The following is a 23,965-nucleotide window of genomic DNA, read 5'->3' as shown; positions in this document are numbered from 1 at the left end:
ATAAAGCCAGTCCTCCACAAGTATTTTTAATACTGATCACAGAAAAAAATCACGACTGGGGCAGGACCTGAGGGCACAGGAGTAATTTCCTAGTGAATGGTTCAGGGAAGGTTCAGGCTAAATGGTTCTTTCCATTTCTGTCTGATGGCCTTAGACATGAATCATGTGATAAAGAATCTTGTTTACAGGAAATATTTATTAAGGGCAGTGAGTTACGGGTTTCTCACAGGAGTCTGGGCCATCTCTGTGCTAATGGACTGGACACCCTTGAGGGGCAGGTCCTAGTAAGTGCTTCTCCCAGGTGAACACAGGGGCTGTTACTTGAATGCACTGCAGAACTCCGAGTTGAAACAAATGGAAATTTGATGGGGTAATGGTAAGTTGATAGTAATAATAGTAATAATGATATTGCTATTATTTTGTGCTAAGCATCGTTCTAAGCAATGTAGGTGCATTAGCTTATTTAAGTAATAAAATAGTATTAACTACCAAAGGAAAACTAAAAAATTACCAATGAGTTTAATTCTAGATGAATGGGAAATGTACAGAGGAACAGTTTTTTGTTTTTGTTTTTTTGGTGGTGATGAGAAAATAGAGGATGGAGGAGGCAAGCCCCTATATACAGTATATATTTTTAAGTTTCAGTACAATATACATTACATTTACTATTAGTACATTTAGAACATTTAAAATATTATTCAATCTTCATCACTATCTCATTCCAGAACACTTACATCATCCCAAAAGGAAACCCTATATTTATTAAGCAGTCACTCCCCATTCCCCATTCCCTGGCAACCACTAATCTGCTTTCTGTCTCTATGGATTTGCCTTTTCTGGGTATTTTGTATAAATGGAATCATACAGTGGTGTCTGGCTTCTTTCACTATCATAATATTTTCAAGGTCTAGCCATGTTACAGCATGTAACAGGATTTTATTCCTTCTTATGGTTGAATAATTCATTATGTGGATATACCACAATTTGTTCATTCACTAATTCATTGATGGACATTTGGGTTATTTCCACCTTTTAGCTATTGTGACTTGAGCTGTTATGAACACTTATGCACAAGTTTTTGTTTGAACACTTTTAATTCTTCTGAGTACAAACCCAGATGTGGCATTGCTGGGTCATATGGTAACTCTTGTAATGTCATGAGGAACCAGCAACCATATTTTTTAATTACTATGTTGATGAAGCTTCTTGAAAGTAGGCACTGCATCTAATCCAGCACTGAAGGCTAACCTCTCACATGGTATTTTACTGGAAGGTAATCCGACCACCGATATGAATCATTACTGTGCATTAAGGTCCAGTTTTCACTATGCCATGGAGTTGCTGCCCCAAAGGCAGTACAGAAGGTCAGGGGCTACCACCTACTTTTATTTATAGGATCTGCCATGGGAATTCCAATCCGGATACAGTTTGCAGCTTCAGGGCTTTCTGGCTGGGGGAGATCTTCACAGTTTGGCAGTTTCAGCCTCATCAGAATCATGGGATTAGATCTTGCAAAAATGTACTCGGTCTGACACAGGACGTTTTCCAGGATTTCACATTCATCGCGACACAAGTCACGAGGCTTTGGGATGGATGAGGTTTCGTCACAGTATGGGAAGGCGTAGTGGCACAGGGACGGAATGGCAAACTGAGAACACTTATCAGATAAGTGACTGGAGGTGCCAATCATGGTGAAGGCAGCTGGAAAACAAACACAATTATTAACTCCCAGGGGCCAGGGTTTATCTCCTCTGGTTATCTAGTCAACAGATACCAGATATGAACATGCATTGGAAGGAATCTGCTGTGCTCAAATAGACAAGGCCAAGAGAAGGAGATTCATTTCAGATGTCTAAGCAGCTTACTTTCACTGGCTTGAAAAAAATCATTTTGACTACAAAGTTAGAAAAACAGGATTAAGTTACACATGTACCATTTCCTAATAAAAAGAATTAATTAGGTTAAAGTACAATATATTTTTCATTTTTACTACAAAGCAACAGAACTTTGTTTCATCCGGTACTTTTTATTAGTTTTTTGAGGCTTCTAAAACATTTGACAGCTGCAGGGCAGAACTTGCTTTATGCAGTGGGTTGAGCCTGATCACAGGATTGAGTTCTATGCCTTGCCTCTGAGTTGCTGGATGACTTTGGGTAACTTGTTTAATTTCTGTGCGGTCTGAATACATTCTATTCCATCTTCTGAAAAATGAGGCAATTTACTTGGAAGTTCTTAAAGAGCACAATTCAGTTGTTCCATTGTGTACATGGAATATTTATTAGTGGTCGCCTAAAGTCTTATCCAGCATGGTATTCATATACAAAAACGGCACCAGCCTTCCTTGTATACCTCCTCTGACAAAGAGCTTCAGCCTCACAAGACAGCCTAGAAGGCTGCTTGCTATTGGTACACTGTTTCCCAAAGTATTTTCCTCAGAACATTAACTCTATAGAATATTAATAGTGTTTAAGAAACTAGGGTTCTATAGCCAAACAGGTTTGGGAAACGCTAGATTCAACAGAGTTAAATGGATGTTTTAAACTGTACTAATTTCCAGTAAGCTGATGTCCACTGAACATGTCCCAGAGAGGATTATTATAAATGGGTGACCGAATATTCGTATCAGAACTCCCATTTAATTTTGTGACTACGTAATAAAAAGTATGTTAAAACATTCTTTTATTAGGTTGAAATGCACCTTCAACAGCTCCTCCCCATCAGTCCTGCTTCTGACCCCTGGGATTTCCCAGAGGCCTTCCTCCTGAAAGCAGAGAGGAGGCGCCACTTTTGCAGCAAGCGGCAACTACATCCTCCTCCACTTGTTTCTCAGGTTAAACAGCGTCCCTGGACACAACTTAGTTCCTTTAAATTCCTCACAGGACATAGTTACAAGATTTTTTGCTGCCCCGTGTGCCTGTCTCAGGTTTGTTCTTACCTTTTTAAAAAAAATCCTAGGGCTGACAGGTAAATGGTAAGGTACCCAGTTACATGTGAATTTCAGGTTAACAGTAGGGCCATACTAATACTAAAAATTATCTGTTGTTTATCTGAAATTCAAATGCATCTGGGTGTTCCGTATTTTTTATTTGCTAAAGCTGGCAACCTTATTAGAATTTCAGAAAGGCCGTTTTAATGGCTTGCAAGGGCATGTGGCTCAGAGGCACGGCATTCTCGGAAGAGGTATGAGGCTACTGTAACCATAGAACTAGGTGTCCAGAATCATCCACTATCTGACTCAAGCGTGCTGGAAAGTGCTTCACTATTAGAGTCCCATTTAAAAAATGACTTTCAATTCAGAAAAATGTAGTTAACAGTAAAATATAGGAAGCAAGATTAGGAAGAGACCTATGATCACCTTGCTGCATCACTCACTTCTCAGATGAAGAGATGACAATCTCTCTGGGCTTAGCCCCCAGAATTCTAGATTCTGAATTCATTCCTTTCCAGTTTACATCATGTTGCTTCCAAAGAGTAAGCTCTGTGAGGGCAGAGATATACATGGCTTATTCACCGCCATATCCTCAGAGCCAGCCAGTTCCCAATGTGCTGAAAACAGTAATAACATTTATGGAGTGTTTGAATGAATGTGTGACTTTTCCAAGCTTCCTTTTCCTCTAAGAGCAACCTTCAATAAAGTATTCTAATATAAATTCCAGAGCACAGAGATCATATCTCATGCTTCTTTGTGGTCCTGCTCCTACTCCCTATGCCTAACCTAATCCTTTGTCAAAAGAAGAGCTCAAGAAAACTTTTGGTGAGGAAAGAAAGTTATTCAAGCTATAAATATAATTTCCTGTTATTCATTGGTGTTTCCTACCTGTGATCTGATTTTCTATTTCCCCTTGCATATGCAGAGACTCCATATAGACAGTGCGGTTGCCAATGAATCTTGCACATGCAATGCCTCTGTATGGCTGACAGAATCCATCCTCTTCATACTCATCTCTACAACAAAGCACAGACATTAGCTGATGCAGTACGTTATGTATACAATCGGCTCTGACTGCGCGATGCCCCAAATGGTCACTAGGGGGCAAAGTCAGGCCCAGTATCCTAAAAGACTGGGCTGAGGAATCAGACTTCTCCACGGTTCCATCCATCACTTAACACATCTGTTGGTCACGTTGGTCAAAGTTTCCTACACCCTCAGAAAATCATCCTGAAGCACAAAATCATCCTTAAATATGGGAGAAAGCACTTTTATTTTCGCAGCTGGTGGTGGGCTGGTCAATGATGTGGTTCTAAGAGTAAAGAGGAAATGAGTTGAAAATTTGGGCACATGTTCTACAGTGTTTTGTTTTTAAGCAGATTATTTCTGCTTTATTTGCTCCAAAGGCACGGGCGCTTTATTCACTGATATATCAGTTAGGAGGCTCCAGAGGGTAAGAAGCTGGGTACAGCTGGAAAGAAACCAGAGGGCAGTCCAGTTATGTGGCTCCTCACTGCTTAAGACCCATTATCTCTATGCTGCAGAGAGAGGCCCATGGCAAACCATGGAGTGGCAATTTCAAGTGAGCTACTAAATCTGAGGAAATCTAGACAAAATGTCAATGGACTTACAATCCCCTAGAACTTTAAAAAGTAATCTTTCAAAAACTTTGCTGCCTTAAAATTACAATAATGAACAAAGCGAGGGGGGTTGTTAGATTTTATTCCAAAGAGAAGGGGACACCAGAAAGTGACATGATAAGTGATAAGTGTAGCAAATGGCTGGAGATCTAAGGCTGGAGATCAGGACCCAAGATGGCAGGTTCAGCTTGAAAGGACAGAGGATGTAACCTCCCACAGGGCCTATGATAAACACAAGACACCAGAGTACAGAACATCCAGCTGCTTTTCAAAGACAGACCACAGCTAAACAAAAGGCTACCTGCCATGCTTCTGGGTGACTTCCACCCTGGATGCTCCTCCCGTTAACCCAGCTGGAATCAATGCATCATCTGAAAAAATACCACCTTTCCTCTTTTGTATCTTCTAAGTTAAAGAAGCTTAGAGCAAAAGTCAGAACAAAATTCTCTTCCTGGTTTAACATTTGCACATCCTTAGGCAAGCTCTCTAAGTCCTCTGAGCTATGGTTTGCCTTCTGCAAGAAGATAATAATTGACCTCTCCACCCTGTAAGTGACAGTGGTGAGGATCTTATCAAACAATGTAAAAGCTTTTTTCAAGTGTTACAGAGAGGGAACATATGACTATTATTAAAGTAGTTATGGTTACCAAGGAAGACATTTACTTAAATTATTTCCTAAAGCTCCTACTTTGTAAAATCGATTATGGTCAGTGCCGTGGCCCTAGGCTTCGCCACCTGGGGGCTGGGAGTCTAGAGAGCCCAGTATAACAGGAAACCAGGTGAAAAAAAATCTGATAGAGCTGATCATTAAAAAACTAGTTTTCTGGTGCTTTCTACTCCCTAGTCACTAAAACAGTCATTTTGAAGGTGGAGATGGGGTAAGTATCTTCAGCTTAGTCCCCAAAATAGCATATATTGCAAAGCTCTTAAAAACTTAACCTTTAAGTATGCATACAAATGAATATATCATATGCTTGACATAAAGACATTGAAACTTTAATGTTGCAGAATCCTGCAAGCACTCCACATGTTTACTTTCATAAATCCTAGAGTAATGGTGAAGCCTTTTTGGCTTAAATTGTACTTGGGTTGTAAAATTAACCCTACTTTTATTGGGTAACTAATACCATAAACCTATTGGGAGAAAGAAGTTTCTCGATGACCTAGCCTTGGATCTTGGAAACCAAAGTACTGAGATGAGTATACACCCCCACACCACCCCCTGCTATTACAGACGATGCTTTTTCTATCCCTAGGCATTAGCAGAGCCCTGGACTTTTTAGGTGTCGTTATGAGAACACTTCTTCCTCCCCCATATTAAACTCTCAAGGTCTCAATTTATATCTCTTGGGAGGACAAAACCCTGGAATTACCCCCAGATATAAATCCCCAACTTACTGGGAGTTCCCATATTTTATATGTGAGGCTTAGACTAAACTTCTTACCACCTTTCCAGTTCAAGACTCTAAGAAGACTCTGAATACTTTTTTTTTTTCTCCAGAATAGAGAGTGCAATTCCTTGGCCACATATTTCTTATCAAGGGTGTAGAGTTGCAGGTGTATTGACTTTTTGACTATGCCTAGAATTCCTGATATTGTGGCCAGTCTTTTAGAGACAGATATAAAAACAAAACAAAACAAAATTTAAAAACCAGCATGTAGGGTCACAGGCTGGGAGTAGTTCTCAGCCCTGGATGCCTACAAGGATCTCTGTGGGAAGCCTTTGAAAATAGCAGTGCCCAAGCCCCACCTCGGGCCTATTAAATCATATTCTCTGGGGATGCAGCTTAGACATTTATGCTTTTTAAAAGCTCTCATCTGATTTGCATGTAGTTGAGAACCACAGTCCTAGGAAAAAAACATGTATTAGGTGTCTGACACTCTCTGCGCTGAGCTCTCTGCTCAGTGTTTTCTTCAAACCAGCCTCCGTACCTGGTATTACCATCCTTATTTTAAAGAGTGAGAAACACAAGTTCAAATTTAAACAACCAGTAAGTGGTGGAACTAGGATTTCAGCTTAAAATTTGAGCTTAAGCCATTACACCATGTTGTTAGATCTGTACCCATGTTCTGCTTTTCACTATTACTTTTATTAAATCAGCCTAATTATAAATAAGAGACTTTATAATGAGTGAACCTTTATTCTGTACCAGGCACTGTTATGTTTCACTCACATATAAAATTGATATTAAGCATTTAATCCTGACAACAATTTGATAAAGAAGGTGAAGGTTTAATTACTTCCATTTTACAGATGAGAAAACTGAAGGTTGGAAAGAGCAAATAACTTGTCCCAAGTTGGACAGCAGGTAGAAAGCAGGATTTGCCCAAAACAAGTGTTGAGAACCATGGTATATAGCTTCCTTCCGAATGGTGATGGATGTTTTTGCACTGCTTACAGGAGCTTTCTGCTGTGAAAATGCTTTGGTGTCTGCTGGGTGGCAAAAAGGTTTCCTTTTAAACATAAAGCCACCATCTCCTTTCGTCCTTGCCATTTTTTTCTGCTGGTCTTGGCTGGAAGGGAACAAATGGTCCTCCAACATTAGTCAGCTTTATGCTTTTCTGCAGCTCACACTTCTTTCATCATTGATATCCTCCATGCTCAGCAAATTAAAAACATGAAGTGGCAAGGCAGCAAAAGCGTTAGGGCCCTTGCCGTGAGCGTGCCCAAGGCTGAGTTCTATGGGGAAGAAAAGTGCGTCGCGGAAGGGCAAATGGAATTCTGGCCATTCATCACTGGGCGCTGGCACCAGCACGGGCCAGCGACCTCACAGCAATGTCAAGACTGAGGGGTGCTTGGTGATGGAAACTCCTCATAAAGGTAATTTAATTCCCACATTGCCAGCCCCTACAACCTTCCAAAGTCACGGTCACGTGATAGGGAAAAGCACAGTGTGCCTCCCACCTCCAGGATCTCCCCCTTTCCCAGGGGGAGGAGCGTGGAGGGATGGGCACACAGCGCTGGCGGCGCTCCTGACCAGTGTGGCAGCAGCTGGACTATCCACTGGGGCCCTCCCGTAGATCACAAGAGGGAAACGCTGCCACTGCAGGGCACACAGTCTAAGGGAGTTTTACAGCGGCAGTGGAAATCAATAGCTATCAATTCCTGGGCAAACTTCTCAGATCAGTGAGCAAGGAAGAGAACTCTTGGAAAAGAAAAAGAAGCTCCCTGGATAGCATGGGGCAGAGGAAGCCCAGGGTGTTGTTTCTGAGGAGAGAGGAAAGGATGAGAAAGGATGGGTGGGTGGGAGGGGAGGGAGCAGTGAAAAGATGCAGAGTACCCCAAAGAGATCCCAAAATGTAGTTGTGCCAAGTATGGGCCTCGAGAGGCCACTCGTGCTTTTTTTAGTGCCTCCAGGGAGGGCAGGGTCTCTGAAGGCTGCTGCAATTTAAGGGTGACAAGAGCAAACTCAACTGTTGTCTTAGACACGTGATTTCAAAAGAAATCCTTAATATTATTGGAAAAACTGGCAAAATTGGCCTCAAGTCTATAGATTAGTTAGTAGTATTGCAGCAGTCTTTATTTCTTACTTTTGATAATAGTACTACATTTATGTAAGAAGTTAACATTAGGGCACAGGATGAGGGGCATATGGAAACTCTCTTTACTATTTTTGCAAGTTTTCTTAAATACAAAAAAAATTTCAAGATAAAAAGTACAAAAAAAAAGACTGTGACACCACCACTTATAGGACAGTGGTGGTGGTGTTGGAACCTCACTGTATGTATACAGAAGATGAAAAGGTAAGAGGGTGTTAGAGGGCCCATAGCCGACCTCATTTAATCACTACAACGAACTTAAAGAAACTCCTTCCAGACCTGTCCCCTAGTGGCTGAATCCTCATCACCAACAATTCAGTTAACATCGTAACAATTCGATATTTGTTTGAGACTTGGCCTATGTCTAAATTCTAGCACTTGCAGAGAAATGACCTATTTGGTCAAGAACCCCTTAGTATTGGTTGACTTGTATCAGCTGCTGTGGGATGGTAAAATAACTTTTATCATTACTGAAAGTTGTATAGCAAGCAAGTCTGTGGCAAGTGATGAGAGGTCCATATGTGAAACTGACAGCAATCTTCCCTGACTTTACCCTTGGGTCCAGGACCAGCCTCGTGCCAGGATGACAGAAGAGGCAGACAGGGAGGGTGGGGGAGGCATTAACAGAGGGCATCTCGCTCATCTGCTTCATCATTCACTTTGCCACCAAGTAATCTTTTCAAAACACCAACTTGATCTGGTCATTTCCTGCCTAAAATTCACTGTAGTTTCCCACTCACTTCAGTTTCCTGCCTGCAGCACAGAAAGCTCTTCATCAACTATTTCCTGCCTATTTTTCCAGCTTCATTCTCTGCTAGTCAAGCCTATGAAATGACAATACCAGCCACGCTAACAACCTTGTCAGTCCAAAGGCAGGGGATGCTCTTTGCCCCCCTGGCTTGGCCTGTTCTCTACCTGAGGCCTATAAAAGCCTCCATCTTCTTTCATCTTGTGAAGGCCTTCTCATCTTTAAGATACAGATACTCCAAACTCACCCAGGAAAGTTAGTTGCTGACCCTCCTGTGCCTTCATCACACCAGCCCCACCACATCTGACTTCATATTATGTTTATCTGTTTAGGGCCATCTTGCCACTACTCTAAGGGAAGGACCATGTCTGATTCAGCTTCTTAACTCTAGGGCCTGGCCCAGTGCACAACTTAGGCAACATGTGCTGAATGAGGGAAACGGTGCTGCCAAGAACTGTCCCCTTCCAGATCTTCAGAGGTGGAAAAGAAAGCCCTTTGTCTGACTGACCAAGAGAACTGAAAAAACAGCTGTTAAGAGATGTGGACATGTTCTAGGCTAGCTGGCGGACATGGACCCTTCTCCATACTGGAAGCACTCTATAAACTGGTAACCATTTTCATCCTCACCAGGTTTTATACTGGGGCATGGGCAGGCCTACTAGACTTAGCAGCTGAACTGATCCTTCCTGAGAGTTAGGTCCCCAAAAGTTCCCCTTGGGGGTAATAAGACCATTAAAATGCATGCCTTTCCTTAGTGGGGGAAGAATGAATGCAAAGGTTCTTTGCTAACTATAAAATCTCAGACAAAAGAATGGAAAACAGGCACTCAAACAAATATTTGTACACAATGCTCATAGCAGCACTAGTCAGGACAGCCCAATGGTGGAAACAACCCCAAATGCTCATCAACAGATGAATGGATAGACAAAAATATACTTGTGATACAGACAATGCAATATTATTCAGCCTTAAAAAAGGAACCAAGTACTGAAACCTATTACAGCATGGAAGAACCTCCAAAATTATGCTAAGTGAATAAGCCAGATACAAAAGGCTGCATATTATGATTCCATTTATATGAAGTATCCAGAATAGATGAATCCATTAAGACAGAAAGCAGATTGGTGGTTATCAGGAGATGGTGGGAAGGGAGGAATAGGGAATAATGGCTCAATGGGCATGAAGTTTTATTTTGTTGTGATGAAAATGTGTCAGATCTAGATAGACGTGGTGGTTACACAACACTGTGAATGTACCAACTGCTAATGAATCGCTCACTTCAACAGTTAGTTTTATGTTATGTGAATTTCACCTCAATTAAAAAAAAAGTCTCATTTATACCCAAGAGACAGGGTAGAGACACCTTGGAAAGAGAGGGCCAATGGCTAGGATTTCAAGGCTCGAAGCTGGGGAGAAATTTTGTAGGTCGCTTTGTGGGTCCCTTCCATGCAGACTAATCTGCTATGAGCATTGGCAATTTCCACAGTGTAAGCAGGTTTCTCTGTTCTGATTCTCACAGCTCTTCAACTGGAATGCCAGAGAGTGGCTCTGCCAGTCCGCATCATGGCAGCCTCATGGGGAGAAACTGAAGTGGATGAAGCAATCCAACACTTCTGAATTTACCACACTCAGTCCCTCTTAAGAGCCTCATTTCAAGCCATGGAGATGAAATCGTATCTGCCCCCAAAGGCCTGAATCCTGGCTTGAAGTCTGCCATCACATAGTGCAAAGAGAGGTGCATGCCTAGGTGTGCTCCAGTGAGCAATTTTGCAAAGTGCATGTTATTTTTCCCTCACGTGGGAAGTAATTTCTCTTTACCCAAGCAAAATTAACTTATACTGTCTGCCCAAAAGACCACAGTGGCCATAATTGGATAGAAAGTATCTCTTATAAAATTTACAAATCAGGCCACATATTAACTGCTTCATTAAAGCACAGCCATAGCATATCCACATACACTGGACTCCCCAGGATTGGCTTTAGCAACCTCAGGGCTTCCCATCTCAGAGGTAAGGTTCTCCCTTGGGAAGCACAGTCAGATCTCTTAAAGGTAAAAATCAGCAGTCTTTATTTAGAAAGGCGTTAGGGGGTAACATGATAAAATTAAGGAGCCAAGTAAAGGATGCAGAGTTATTAAAATACGGATAAATGATCAGAGACACAGAAACTTTAAGAACAGATAATAATCCGATGTGGTTGAAAAAGTTACCACCTCTCCCAAAATACCTCGTCCTCTTTCCTGAGAAGACTTTGAGCCTTGAAGCATTCTTGGTGAACTACTAACTGGGAGGAAGGAAATACTCTAATTCTTATCAGCTTTGGCTGCACACACCTTGGAACAGAAGGCCCTCAGTGAAGGGGCTGCAGGACAAATACAGGTGGAGACATGGAAAGAGTTGATTGGAGTGAAGGAGAGAAGATGAGCGTCCCTGCAGGGGAACTGTCTACCTAGAGTAGACTGCCTCCGGCTGGCTATGGGCAAGAGATTGTAGGTTAAACATGTGATCCCAAATTTATCTCACCAACTCCATTTTCTAAAGATCAGTCTGAAGTGGGCATCAAAGAGGGTAACATAGTTGACCTTTAAGGTCAGCTTTCAAAGTAAGCCAATCGACGCACCTCAGCCCCGAGGGGCGATGACTCACAGAAAAGACCTCAGACTGTAAGGCTGACAGTCAGCAACTCTGGCATCTCTTCTTTCCCTGGAATGTCTTTGTGAGCACAAGCAATTCTCAGGCGACCGTGTCAAGTATCACGTGCTGTTTCGTACACCTGGACACGGACAAGTGTTCACATTTATTTCCTTAGCTGAAGAGTCTCTTGCTCTTTCTCACACCCCCTTTTGGCTTTAAAAAATTAAATTAAGACATTTTTTTTCTTGGTCATGAACCATTAAAACAAACAGATGAATAAAGTTCTGTCATAGTTTCCAGAGAGGCACACAATAGTTACTTGTGTCCAACTCAGAAATGGGAAGGTATTGGCTTTGCTTCATAATGACTTTTGGAAACACAAGGTTGCATTTCAGCTTGTAAAAGCAGCAGAATTACCCAGTTTTGTATCTCACAAATGTAATTTGAGGGAAAATTATGTGTGAAATATATTTTATTCCTATTTAAACACACATTTGAAATGACAGGACAGCACTCATACAGTATCTGTAAGAATAAGGAAGGTCACTAATAAAAAGATCGAATGATTTTTGCCCTCTCCTGTTTACTGAGGTTTCATGGTAAGTTAGCCTTGCACCTTCTAAGAAGCTCTGGGGTGTTTTTCCTTTGCCTCCCTTGAAGGGCCTACTCTGCCCCTAAGGACAGGCTTAGCTGGAAATGTTAAGTGGGACTCGGAGTCCGAGGTTCAGGGCCCCCCAGGTTCTCATTAGAAACCTTTTGGGTGTTCTTGGGCAGTTTTCCAAATATCAGGCATTCAAACTACCCTTAAATTGCCCATTGAGAATAATGGGAGTTTAGAATAATATAATGGTCAGATTTTCTGCCACAAATGTTACTGGATTGCTTTGATTTTTTTTTCTTTTTTCTTTTTTCACTTTCCTTTTATGCCTTTGGCGATGGACTGAAAAAAGAGGAGGTTTGTGGAAAAAGTAGTAAAGGGAATTTAGGGACTATTTAGGAGGTTTTGGATTTCATCTCGCCTCTCAGAAGCGGGGTGTAACCCAATTCCCAACTTATGCTTTTCTGTTTCATCTCTATTCCTTCTGTAGATGACAATTATGAGAGACTACTAAGCATCCACAAAAAGCAAAGGTGAGTTAAATGCCTCCCTCAACCCCCAACCCAAAATAAGGCCATGTAAAAGTACCCATGTCAAACATAGAACCTTAACACATTAAAAAAATTACATAGTAGAGGTAGAAATTCACATTAAAATAAGGATTGGTTTGTGATGCATCAAATGGAAATATTGTTAATGGGACAAGTGATGTCTGTTAGACAAGGGGTCTCTGGGACAGAATTGTGAATTCCAGTGGGTTCTTCAAGGGGAAATGAGAAATAGGGGTGGATTTGGGGTTAACCAGAGTGGGAAAGTGCAGAGCAGAGAAAGGGGAGGTCTGACATTCTAAGCATTCAGATATCAACAATATGATCCCTGTTCACCAGGACTTTACAGTCTAGGAGGGAGAAGTAAAAATGGGATAAATATAACCTCTGTTCCCCTTCCCTTCCTCCCATTTACTCTCTTCCCATTCCTCCTTTTCAACCAACAAGTTTGTTGAAGCCATGTGCTGAGAATAAAAGAAAAGGCATCCAACTGAGTCTGGGAATGCTGGAGGAGGTGGTGGCTTCAAAGAGGTATAATTAAACAAATCACGGATTCAACAATATGCTAGCCAGGGTAAGAGGCAGAGTGAGGCTTCATTAGAGTAACTAGGGGAAAGGCAGGACAGTCCCGAGGGTAGGGGCGTAACATGTGGTGTCTGGGGGAGTAAGGAGGTTCTCCATGCTATTAGAGTCTCTGTACATTCAGCTCTCAGGGAGGGAGATGGATTTCAGCCTGAAAACAAAAGGACACCAGGAAGCGATGTGATCGGTGACAGTGTGGTGAGTGGAGGGACCGGAGGTTAGGGCCCAAAAATGGCAGGTTCAGCTGGAAGGGACAGAGGCCATAACCTCCCAAGAGGGCTACAATAACCCCAAGACACGGAGTACATGACACCCAGCTGTTTCAGTGGAGAAAGATGAGCCTAGTCAGAGGTGGCAGGAAATGGTAACAGCCTGCTGGTGGAGTTGGTATGGGAGGGGACTGTGAGCTCCGGGAAGGCATGTGCCTCATAGCTGTCTCCTTGGGTCTACTGTCTTACAGACTCATTCAGTTTGAACTGGACACTGTAGGCCTCTGGTCCAACCCTCTCTAAAATTTAAAGAACCAAGAATGAGTGGCCTTGTGACTTGACCAAGTTCACCAAGTAGTTAGATGGGCAATGTACAGTGTAGTGGAAAGACCAGGGCTTTGGAGACCCACAGACCCAGGTTCAAACCTGACAGCTTGCTTTCTAGCACATGGCCTTGGGCTAGGTAAGTAGTCTCTTTGAGCCTTCGTCTCCTCATCTGTAAAACTGGCATATAAGATAATGCATACAAAAATTTGCTTATGATAGTTGCTTATGATGTTTAAGGTCCCTTTCTGCTTTACTTATTCTAGATTTGCCTACTATATACTGGGCACTATACCAGGCTCTGGAGAAAAGAAAACAAAAACACCCCCCACCCTGTAGTGCTTACACTGGCTTAGACTTCTAGCTGGGAGCTCTTTCTCCCATCCCTGTTTAATAATTTGTATCCTGCAGTCTCTTCTTGTTGTACCTAAGATTAGTCATGTGTAAAATTATGCATGTGTGTGAATTCTGTGGATGTGCTGGGGACAGAACTGGGTATGGCTTATGAAGTCAGAGAGGGCAAGACTTAGGGGTTAGCCTTTAAGAAGAAGAATTTGATTAAACTGCCACTTCTACAGCTACTTGGCATGTTCCATAAACTCTGCCTCCCATTCCATTATGGTCGATGGGCCCTCTGTGATGCATGTGAATTCCCAACCACCAACTGGACCACAAAGATCTCAGCCCTGTCACCTACTCATGGGCACTGCTCTGACAATCATCCATTTCTTCTATTTATCACCATCTTCTACTGGATCCTTCCCATCAATACACCAATGTGCTATGTAGTATCTCCCATCTTAAAACAAATTCTTTTCAGACTGTGTCCCTGTTTGGCTGCCTCCTCGTTTTTTTCTGCTCCCTTTTGTAGCAATACTTCTCACAAAGGAGATGTCTACACTGGCTGTGACCAGTTCTCCCATTTGCTCATGGACCCACTCTGATCAGGCCTTTGCCTTGTCATTCCACTGAAAGAGCTCTTGTCAAAGTCAATAGTCTTCATGCTACTGAATAGCACAGTGCATTTCCAGTCTTTATCTTTATTGATCTAGCAGTGCGTTTGACACAGCAACACTTCTTCTTGAAACATGGTCTTTCACTTGGCCTCTAGGACACTGCTGTCTCTTGATTTTCTGCTTCTTTGTTCCTTCTTCGTCTCCTTTATTGGTTGAAGATTCTGATTATTAAGAGACCTAGGCTCAATCCTTAGGCTTCTCCCTTCGATTCCCATTCCCTATCTGATCTTCCCATCTCCTAGCCTCCACTAACCGCTTCTGTGCTGATAACTCCCAAGTTCCTAGCTCCAGCTGAGACTGCTCTCTGAACTTGAGCCTCCACACAGCCGTTTAGGTATCTAAAAGGAATTCAAACTCCATATCTCTAAAACTGAACTCATTTTTTTCCCTCCAAAACCATTCTTGAGTTCTTCCTCCATCCAAGGAAATAATTCCTGACTTCCAATTGCTCATAATAAAAACTTTTGAATTGCTGTTGACTTTACACTTTCTCCCATAGCCACATCCAAACCATAGGCTCTTGCCTTCATCTCCTCCTTCTAAATTTATCCCAAACTCACCTTTGCTGTTACCCTCTGGTTCAGGCCACCATGGTCTCTGCCCACTTTTTTCCCAATAGCCTCACAACTGCTCATCCTACTCCCACTCTTGGCCACCCTCCCCATTGTATCCTCTACGTGGCAGATAGAGGGAATACTTTTAAGACATAAACCAGTTTATATCCCTCCTCTGCTCAAACCCCTCCAATGGTTTCCTTTCTCATGCTAAGTAAAAACTGGGGTCCTTACATAGTCCTCTGCTATGCCCACTACCTGTCTGACCTCATGCCTATCACTTTGCCCCTTGCCCTTTCCTGACTGATTATTACCCACTGCACTTAGTATCTGTATTGATACATTTAATTGTTTATTATTCATATACAAACTTCATGGGGCACAGACTTTGGTTGGTCACTGCTATGTCTCCATTGCCTAGAAGAGTGCCTAGTAAGTGTCAAGTTGTTGACACCAAATAAAAGAAGCTTAATGAATGAATTAAATCTCTTACTTTTAATTTTAACTTCTGTGTGGTGGCAGCAAAGAGGGAATCTGAGTTCATCTAGCAACCTGAAATTTATAGTCAGTTTCTCAACTTCCCTGCCCTAGCCACCCCAGCTCCCCATGAATTTAGCTCCTGAATGGAATAAATAAAGAAGAGAAGAGGAAAGGGGCAACCTTTAAAAGTAGCAACATTATAACTTAAAAACTAAATTAGCTTCCAGAGCACTTCTTGAATTTGGTTCTTCTCCTCCCACCTGGCTCAGGTGTCCACTTCCTCTTAGCTGACTCAACACAGAGGTCCCCTAACTGGGAGGCCAGCCTTTAATCCTCTGCTCTTCCAGTCCACACCCCACCATGCTGCCAAAGGGTCATCCAAATCTGTGTCATCCCTGTGGCTGATGTTCTCCACAAACTACAGTGCCATCCTCAGGTACACAATAAAGACTGGTTACTTAAGTGTGTATTGGAAGACCACAAACTTCTTGGCTAATTTTGCTTTCAAGTTAAATGATTTCTCCTTCTTTTCTTCATTTTTTCTATCTATCTTCACAAAGTATCAAGATTTTACCCTGTGCTCAACAATGTTCTCAGCTATGAGATAGATTTTAAAAACATGACCTAAGTGTCCATCAGTAGATGAATGGATAAAGAAGATGTGGTACATATACACAATAGAATATTATTCAGCCATAAGAAGAAAACAAATCCTACCATTTGCAACAACATGGATGGAGCTAGAGGGTATTATGCTCAGTAAAATAATCCAGGTGGAGAAAGACAAATACCAAATGATTTCACTCATATGTGAAGTACAGGAACAAAGAAAAACTGAAGGAACAAAACAGCAGCAGAATCACAGAACCCAAGAATGGACTAACAGTTACCAAAGGGAAAGGGACTGGGGAGGATGGGTGGGAAGGGAGGGATAAGAGTGGAGAAAAAGAAAGGGGGCATTATGATTAGCATGTATAATGTGGTGGGAGGCACGGGGAGGGCTGTGCAACACAGAGAAGACAAGTAGTGACTCTAAAGCATCTTAGTATGCTGATGGACAGTGACTGTGATGGGGTATGTGGGGGGGACTTGGTGATGGGGGGAGTCTAGTAAACATAATGTTCCTCAAAACAAACAAACAAACAAAAAAAACAGAAAAAACAAAAACATGACCTTTGCCTTTTAGCTATGGGCATCATTTGTAGTCATACTTAGATGTTATGAAAAAAACGTTTTGCCCCAAATCAGAAACAACCAAAAAATGGGGGAAGGATGGATGCTTTCTGTACACCTACCATGTGCCAGGAACCTCAAGGTAGTAGTAGTAAGATGTACATTTTCTAGTTGAGGAAACTGAGGTTCAGAGATTAAGTCTCTTGCCCAAAGCCTTAGAATTCACTCCAAATTTCCTGTGGTTTCCACTATAAGGAACACTATAAAGCTAATAAAAACACTTATGAAAATATGTACACATGTGATGTAGTGGAAAAGAGATAACATGAAACAGTATTTGCATAGATAATGCCGCTATGTAAAATGGTTATATGTACATAGACAAGTAAATAGTTTAGATGGAAATAGTTGATCTTGATATTATTGAGCCACATGTTCTCCAAACTGTCCCAGCACTTAACAATGATACAGTAGTTAGATTAACATACCGAGAAAACAAACTCAAGAGTCGGTCCTTGATTTTGTTGTACACTGCTTAAACTCAGCAGAAAGGGAGAGAATTTTATAAGCAGTAGTTGGAGAAGGTTTTCTGGAGGAGTAGAAGAGGGTGGCAAAGGTAAGGGAGATATCTAAAGCCAGTGAGAAAGAAGAGGAACAGAAAAGATCCCTCCCAGGCAGTCTGGCTTCGTACAGCCCAAGACCGTTCCCACCTCCTAGATATTGACAGGAAACATGCTGGCCAAGTAAGATGCAAGTTTCCCCCAGGCATTACCTAGCAGTAGGATGCTGGGACTGATCTTGGCATTGCTTAGTGGAAAAGCTCACTGGGCTGGAAAGCAGAAGGCCAGGGTCCTTGGTCCTGATTTGGCTGCCAACAAGCCTTATTTTCATACAACCTTGGAGAGTTCGCTTACCTTTTTTGTCCTCAGTTGCTCCACTTGTATAATACAGACGTTGAACTATATGATCTTTTCTTTCCAATTTTAAGGTTCTTTCCAATTCTGACCTTTTATGGTTACTGTAGTTTAAGCTTTCACCATGTCCTCCCAACCATGGTTGACCCTGTAAATGGATCTTCGATGCTGCTGCAGTTTGAGCTACCTAATAGGTAGGTCAGATCACCTCTTGCTGACAACTGCAGTGACTCTCCACTGCATTAAGCCCGTGGGTAACAGTCCTAGCACCTTAGCAGAGATCACAAGGCCCCTGAATGACTGGCCTCACCACCTCTTCAGCCCGTCTCCTGCCATTGTCCTCCTTGGACTCCAAGCCTTAGTGATGAAGAATAACTCATGGTCTCTGAACATACTACACTGTTAGAGACACTTGTGCCTCTGCTATTTCCCTTCCAAGAGATCCATTTTCACCTGTCTTCACCTGGGTCACTGCCCTTCATCCTCCCAGTCCAAGTTCAGTCTGATCGTCTTTTACATGATTCCCCCAAGTCCCCAGATTAGCCCATGAGAAGATATGCTCTCTCTAGCATACTGCACTTCATTATACTATGATTATTTATTGAGATGTCTGTTCCTCTACCAGGCAGCATGCTCCTGAAGTGCAGCAGCTGTTTGTATTTTTCTTTGTAGTCTTAACCCATTCCCAATCTCCCCCACCAGAGCCCAGGACATTAACCTGGTTCACAGAAGGCACCCAATAAATGTTTATGGAATTGTACTCAATGCTTCTCTGCTATGGCTGCACAGACTTCCTCCAGACTCCAACACTGTCAGCCTTTAGCAAGCCACATTTGAATGTAATCCCAAGATGGACCAGGGCAAGTTCCACCCCTATTTCTTCAGTACGCTTAGTTATCTCCCCAAGAGCCTGCAGCCCCAAATCCTGCTGTTTCTGAGTTGGCAGGTCAAAGAGCAGGCTCCCCACTCCCCAACCCCTCCCACTAATTTCCCTAACTAGAAACAAAAAAGGCTCTGCAGCCCGGGACTCCAGGTTGCTCTTCGACAGGGCTCACAGCACAGAATTGTATCTGACTCTATGAGGCTATTATTTTAAGCATTACTAAACACCCCTAACCTATCAACTCCTGGCTTTGTAGTCATTTCCAGTTGGAATGTCTTTAGGCTGAAAAAAGACAGGTTTGTGAAAAGACATAACATCTTTGGTGAGAGGTGACATATGTTTTCTCCTAGTGAAAGCAAGGCACTCCCGTAGATTCTGCAGTTTTTGGACACTGCATAAAATACATCTCTTAGGCAATTAATCTCCTGGCAGGCTTTGAGTGAAGCAATTACTCCATGTTTTTCTTTGTCATTGTTCGAAAGTGTAACAGTGCATCTATCTACTTGATTCGTGTCTGGAAAGCCAAAGACCGCCTCAAAACTTCTGCAGCAAACATATGTAAAAACACTTAGTGTTCACACGTTTGATTTAAATATTGACAAATTTTTTCATTAGAACATTAAGCCCCTAGCTTTATTCATCTTAAATGCTTTCCAGGAGAGTGACTTCCCCCACTAGAATGACTCCCAGTAACTCAATACAAACTTTGCAAGCAGGAGAGCCACGGAACCCAGTAGGCCAGTGTGCTCACATTCTGTGGTAAGGCAGCTGTAACTGCTTATGAACCAGTGCTGGAAATAGTATTTGGAGCTTTCTTGGCAGATTTCTTACGTTGTTATTCAATATGAACTGCAAATCATATGCTCGTAGTTATGAAAATGTCAGGAAACTCCTAGTGTTCATGCTTTGTTTGACAAAGCTATTTTAGAGTAGTGTTGGAAGCAGAGGCATCCAACATTGGGGATGTGGAAGAACAGAGCACCAACACCCTCCCTCTCCCAGCAGTTTTTGAGAAGTTGATAATTCAGTCCTCTGTGACAAGAGTGCAGCTCTAAACTGATGGACGGCCATTTCACACAGCTGTGATTAGTCCAGGATGTGTGTCCAGGCCACCAGGGGTCTGCGGGGAAATGCAAGAAACTTGTTTTGGATCAACTGAGCTTCAGATGAGGGTCAGCAACTGTTTGAACTCATACCTACTGGCTGCTGAGCAATGGACAGGAAGGAACTGGAGCAGGATGTTTGTAAGGCAGGGTCTACAGAGAAGGAAGGGAGCAGAAAGTGGGGAAAGGAAAAGGGTTTGGTGTAAGAGGAAAGAGTAAAGAAGGGGAAAGGAGGGAAAATAAGAAAGAAGGACTTTAAAAAAGTAAAACAGACATTAACATCTAACAATAATGAAATAAATTTGCGTGATGACTCCACATAGACATTATAATTTAAATGTAGATTCTTACCACATTCTTGTAAGCTATCTAAGGGTATTTTTCATCCACACTTTAAAAACAATGATTGTTGTGGAAATTTTGAAAAATATAGAGAAGACAAGGAAGAGAATTAAAGTCACCTTATATCCAGAACCCACAGATATTTGCTGTTAACACATAGCATAAATGTTTTATGCATACATACAAACACACAAATGAGTTCTTCTTACTAGACATAATTTCTTTTGCAGTATGTATTTTCTACATTATTAAATATTCTCCTAAAACTTGATTTCTAGTGGCTGCAATTAAACATTTTGGTTATATCCAATTTTTTATTATTTATAAAAGTGTTGAGATGAATGTCCCTGGGTATGATTCATCATATTTATCTATGATTATTTCTATAAGCTAAAAAAATATGGAATTATTTTCTAGGTAAAATTGTTTCCTGAATAAAATGCACATCTTTAAGACTTTTTACGTATATTTCTAAGAAAATTGTCATAGTTTATATTTCTCCATTAGTATAGGACAGTGTCATTTCCCTGTACTTGCTGCTAACAAGTACCTGTTAAGGTACCTATTAGATATTATCACTTTTTAATATTATATCCTGATTTTATCTTGTATGAAGTCAAACATCTTTCATATGTTCACCTTTGTGAAACAGTTGTATTATTACATAAACTGCACATTTTGTGCATTTTCTCTGTCTATTCTACCTCTGGTATTATTATTCTTATTAGATGGAGAAACAAATTTTGAGAGACTGACCAACATGCCCAAGATACCACAGTTCCCTAAATGGCAAATTTGGGTTTTGCAGGGTTGGCTTCATGTCATTCCAGGCACAGCGTTCTTTTATAAATTACAAGGACAATAATGTCCCAAGTCCAACATGGCCAAACCAAACCCATGGAACCCTAAAATAAGTAAAATCAAGAAGATCCGCAATAGTATAACAAGGTGTGGTGCCCTATGATGAGGAGTGGCAACTACCTCTTTGGAGAGCACACGGGAGGCACAAAAAGGCTTTGCCTCTCAAAAGAACATGCCCTTTCCCAGTGGACACCCACAATACGCTACTGTGACAGGATTGCTTAAAGTTCAACACTTTTTGTTTCTAGAAGACCCTTGTCAAAGAGAGTGGCCTCTGAGAAACTCTACACCACAAATGTCCAGGAGCAAAGGCCTTGGAGCCAGAGGCACCAGGGTTGTCAGCCCAGCTTCACCCTTCCTTTGCTGTGTGGCCTCGAAAAGTTGCTTAACATTGCAGGCATCCATGTCTTCATTTCCAAAGCCAGGATGCTATGACCCACACCTTATACCACATGATAGATGCAGGCCAACTCTCAGACTGTAGACCCAGGCACCCAGCCATCCCTCTTAAGAAGCTGTTCAGAATCAGGAAGAAGGATTAAGAAAATATGACTATAGGCGTATGAACCTTGGCCTCCACTGCCTCATGGAAAAATTCTGCCAGCGGGGGAGTGGGCTGGGAGAAATAGTAAGGGAAGCACATTCTCATCGAGTACACATATTAAATGTCAAAATTCCTATCATGCACATACAGCATTCTACCTAGAGGCTAAGGGGTCAGGACTACACATGAAAAAAAACTAATTGAAATGGTTCTTCAAGGAGGAGGGAAAACAAGGCACCATGGTGTATGCTCAGTGAAATGTCCTTTCCACAACGGCCCTCGGGTTACACCAGCCAGAGATGACCTGTCAAGGTGATGCTGGCTGATGCACGACTAAGTGTTTCATTAACACTGTCAAATCATGACAACATTTATGGGTCCAAATGCAGCACCTCCATGTGTCACTCAGACATAAATCTTACCTTCCTTCACATAGCTGGGAATAGCTGAAATACCAACAGCTTCCATCCATGAATCATGTAATGGGAGCACTTGAAGTGCATTATTCCATTTCACCCTCACCTCAACTGGGAGCTAGCTAGCTATTGATATTTAACCCTAATTTACCAAGGCTCAAAGAAGCTTCTCAATTTCCCATGATCTGGTGAGCAACAGAATGAGGTTAGAATCAGCTCCAACTAATTCTTAACCAGTCTGCTATGCTGCTAAAAATATAGAAAAGCCAAGTGCACAGGGTTTATATTTATTATGAAAAATGAGGCTTACAGAGCAGGTGGAATTTTACCTTGAGTGTCCTGATTTTTTTTTTTCTGAAGACAAAATGGTGGTGGACTGATCTCCCTGACCAGGAAGCAGCCTGTGAACATGTTTGTGACTGAGGATGCCTTGGAAGGGGCCTGAGTACAGCACAGTCAATGTGGCATTGCAGAAAGAGGATGAGACTGGGAGAAAGCAGGCACTGTAACCTGCTAGGGTGATGTACTGGGGTGTTTTCTAAATGTCTCTGAGTCTTACTTGGCTCATCAATGAAATGGGAAGCCTTATTTCACACTGCCTGTATCACTGGAGTTTTGTGTGACGATGCATGTGAAAATGCCTTTTTAGCTATAAAACCCTGCAAGAATGTACCAGACAAATTGGTGGATGCAACAGGTGGCTTGGTGTGAGAAAAGGGCAAACACTGGGGAGACCTGACTTCTTCTGTAAGTCCAAGTAATTTTGGAAAATGTGATTTTTCTAACCTCTTCCCTCTCTCATTGGTTTGAGGAAAGAAAATTAACCTTTTTTTTAACCCAAACTAAATTGAAGTTGAATTTAAAAATTGCATTGCAAGTGGATTCCTGCTTACAAAAAGCATTTTCCATGCATTATCTAATTTGATCCTAAAAATCACCCAGAGGCAGATATTTGAAAGATGAGAAAAATAAGCTTGAAAAAATCAAGTGGCTTCTATTTGATTAGCTCAGGTTATTTACCGGCAAGGTGGGAACTTAGTACCAGGTCTGTTGATGTCAAATCTAATGTCCTCTGAGCCAAGCCTCTATTCTCCCATTTCTTTCTATTCCCTGTTAAATAATAAATTTAACATCATTTGGACAATCACTGCTCTTCTTAACCAGATGTTAATTGGGGATCGTATTTACTTTCCATCCCTGTCCTATATCTCAGAAGATTCAAAAGACAGATTAGACTTGCCCTCTACCCTCAAGGCGCATGTAATCTTTCTAGACAGACAAAGTATAAAATTTTGAAACAATTAGAGAGGCAGTGTGTTAAATCATATAGCATGGAATCTAACTGTAATTTATTCAGCACAGGAAAACACCACTGGAGGCTGGGGTGGTCAGGGAGGACTTCCTGGAGGAGCTTCCTATCAAAGTTGTCACAGAATAAAGGCCAGAGGCCAGAGGTGGATCCTGAGTCCCAGGCAAGTATTCTTCTTGCTACACAGGTTGGTGACAAAGGGAAGAGTAACTACACTTAAAATGCCCTTTTAATTTAAACAGACACACACACAAACACACTCATGCGTTCCTATGCCCTAAGCTGTGGCAAGCAGAGAGGTCTCTGTGAATATTTGGTGTCTGATAGGTTGGTTCAAATGTTATGATGGCCATCACAATATCAGTAATATCACTGCAGAGAGAGAGCTCAGAATGACATACTGCCTTTGTAAAAGAGCTGTACTTTCGCAGGTAACACTTATTATTTTAAAAAGGCACTCTTTTATGTGGCTTTCCCAAGAATGCAGCCTGAAAATCTAAAAGCCCAAGTAGTAAAGCTGCCCCTTTTGAAACCTCATTACATCTACCATGTGCAGATTCACCAGGCATAACGTTTTTAAAAACTGTGACACAAAAATCACTGCACCATCCTTTCAAGT

The 23,965-nt window shown here is 41.8% G+C and overlaps 1 protein-coding gene across 5 annotated transcripts in view; it reads right to left on the bottom strand.

Annotated features, from left to right (window-relative positions):
- The window catches only part of ROR1 (receptor tyrosine kinase like orphan receptor 1), a 382,105-nt gene that overhangs the window by 32,951 nt on the left and 325,189 nt on the right, over positions 1-23,965 (bottom strand). For all 5 annotated transcript variants that reach the window (XM_057500283.1, XM_036911300.2, XM_036911299.2 and 2 more), the window contains exons 5-6: positions 3,818-3,945; positions 1,384-1,701 (exon numbers count right to left, since the gene is read on the bottom strand). In XM_057500283.1, coding sequence (XP_057356266.1) covers positions 1,384-1,701; positions 3,818-3,945 — 446 coding nt within the window. The remainder of the gene's footprint in view (positions 1-1,383; positions 1,702-3,817; positions 3,946-23,965) is intronic.

This window comes from Manis pentadactyla, chromosome 4 (genome assembly GCF_030020395.1).
Source record: "Manis pentadactyla isolate mManPen7 chromosome 4, mManPen7.hap1, whole genome shotgun sequence".
NCBI classification, from domain to species: Eukaryota; Metazoa; Chordata; class Mammalia; order Pholidota; family Manidae; genus Manis; species Manis pentadactyla.
Note: the sequence above shows the minus strand (reverse complement) of the source record. Positions and strands in the feature narration are given on the sequence as shown.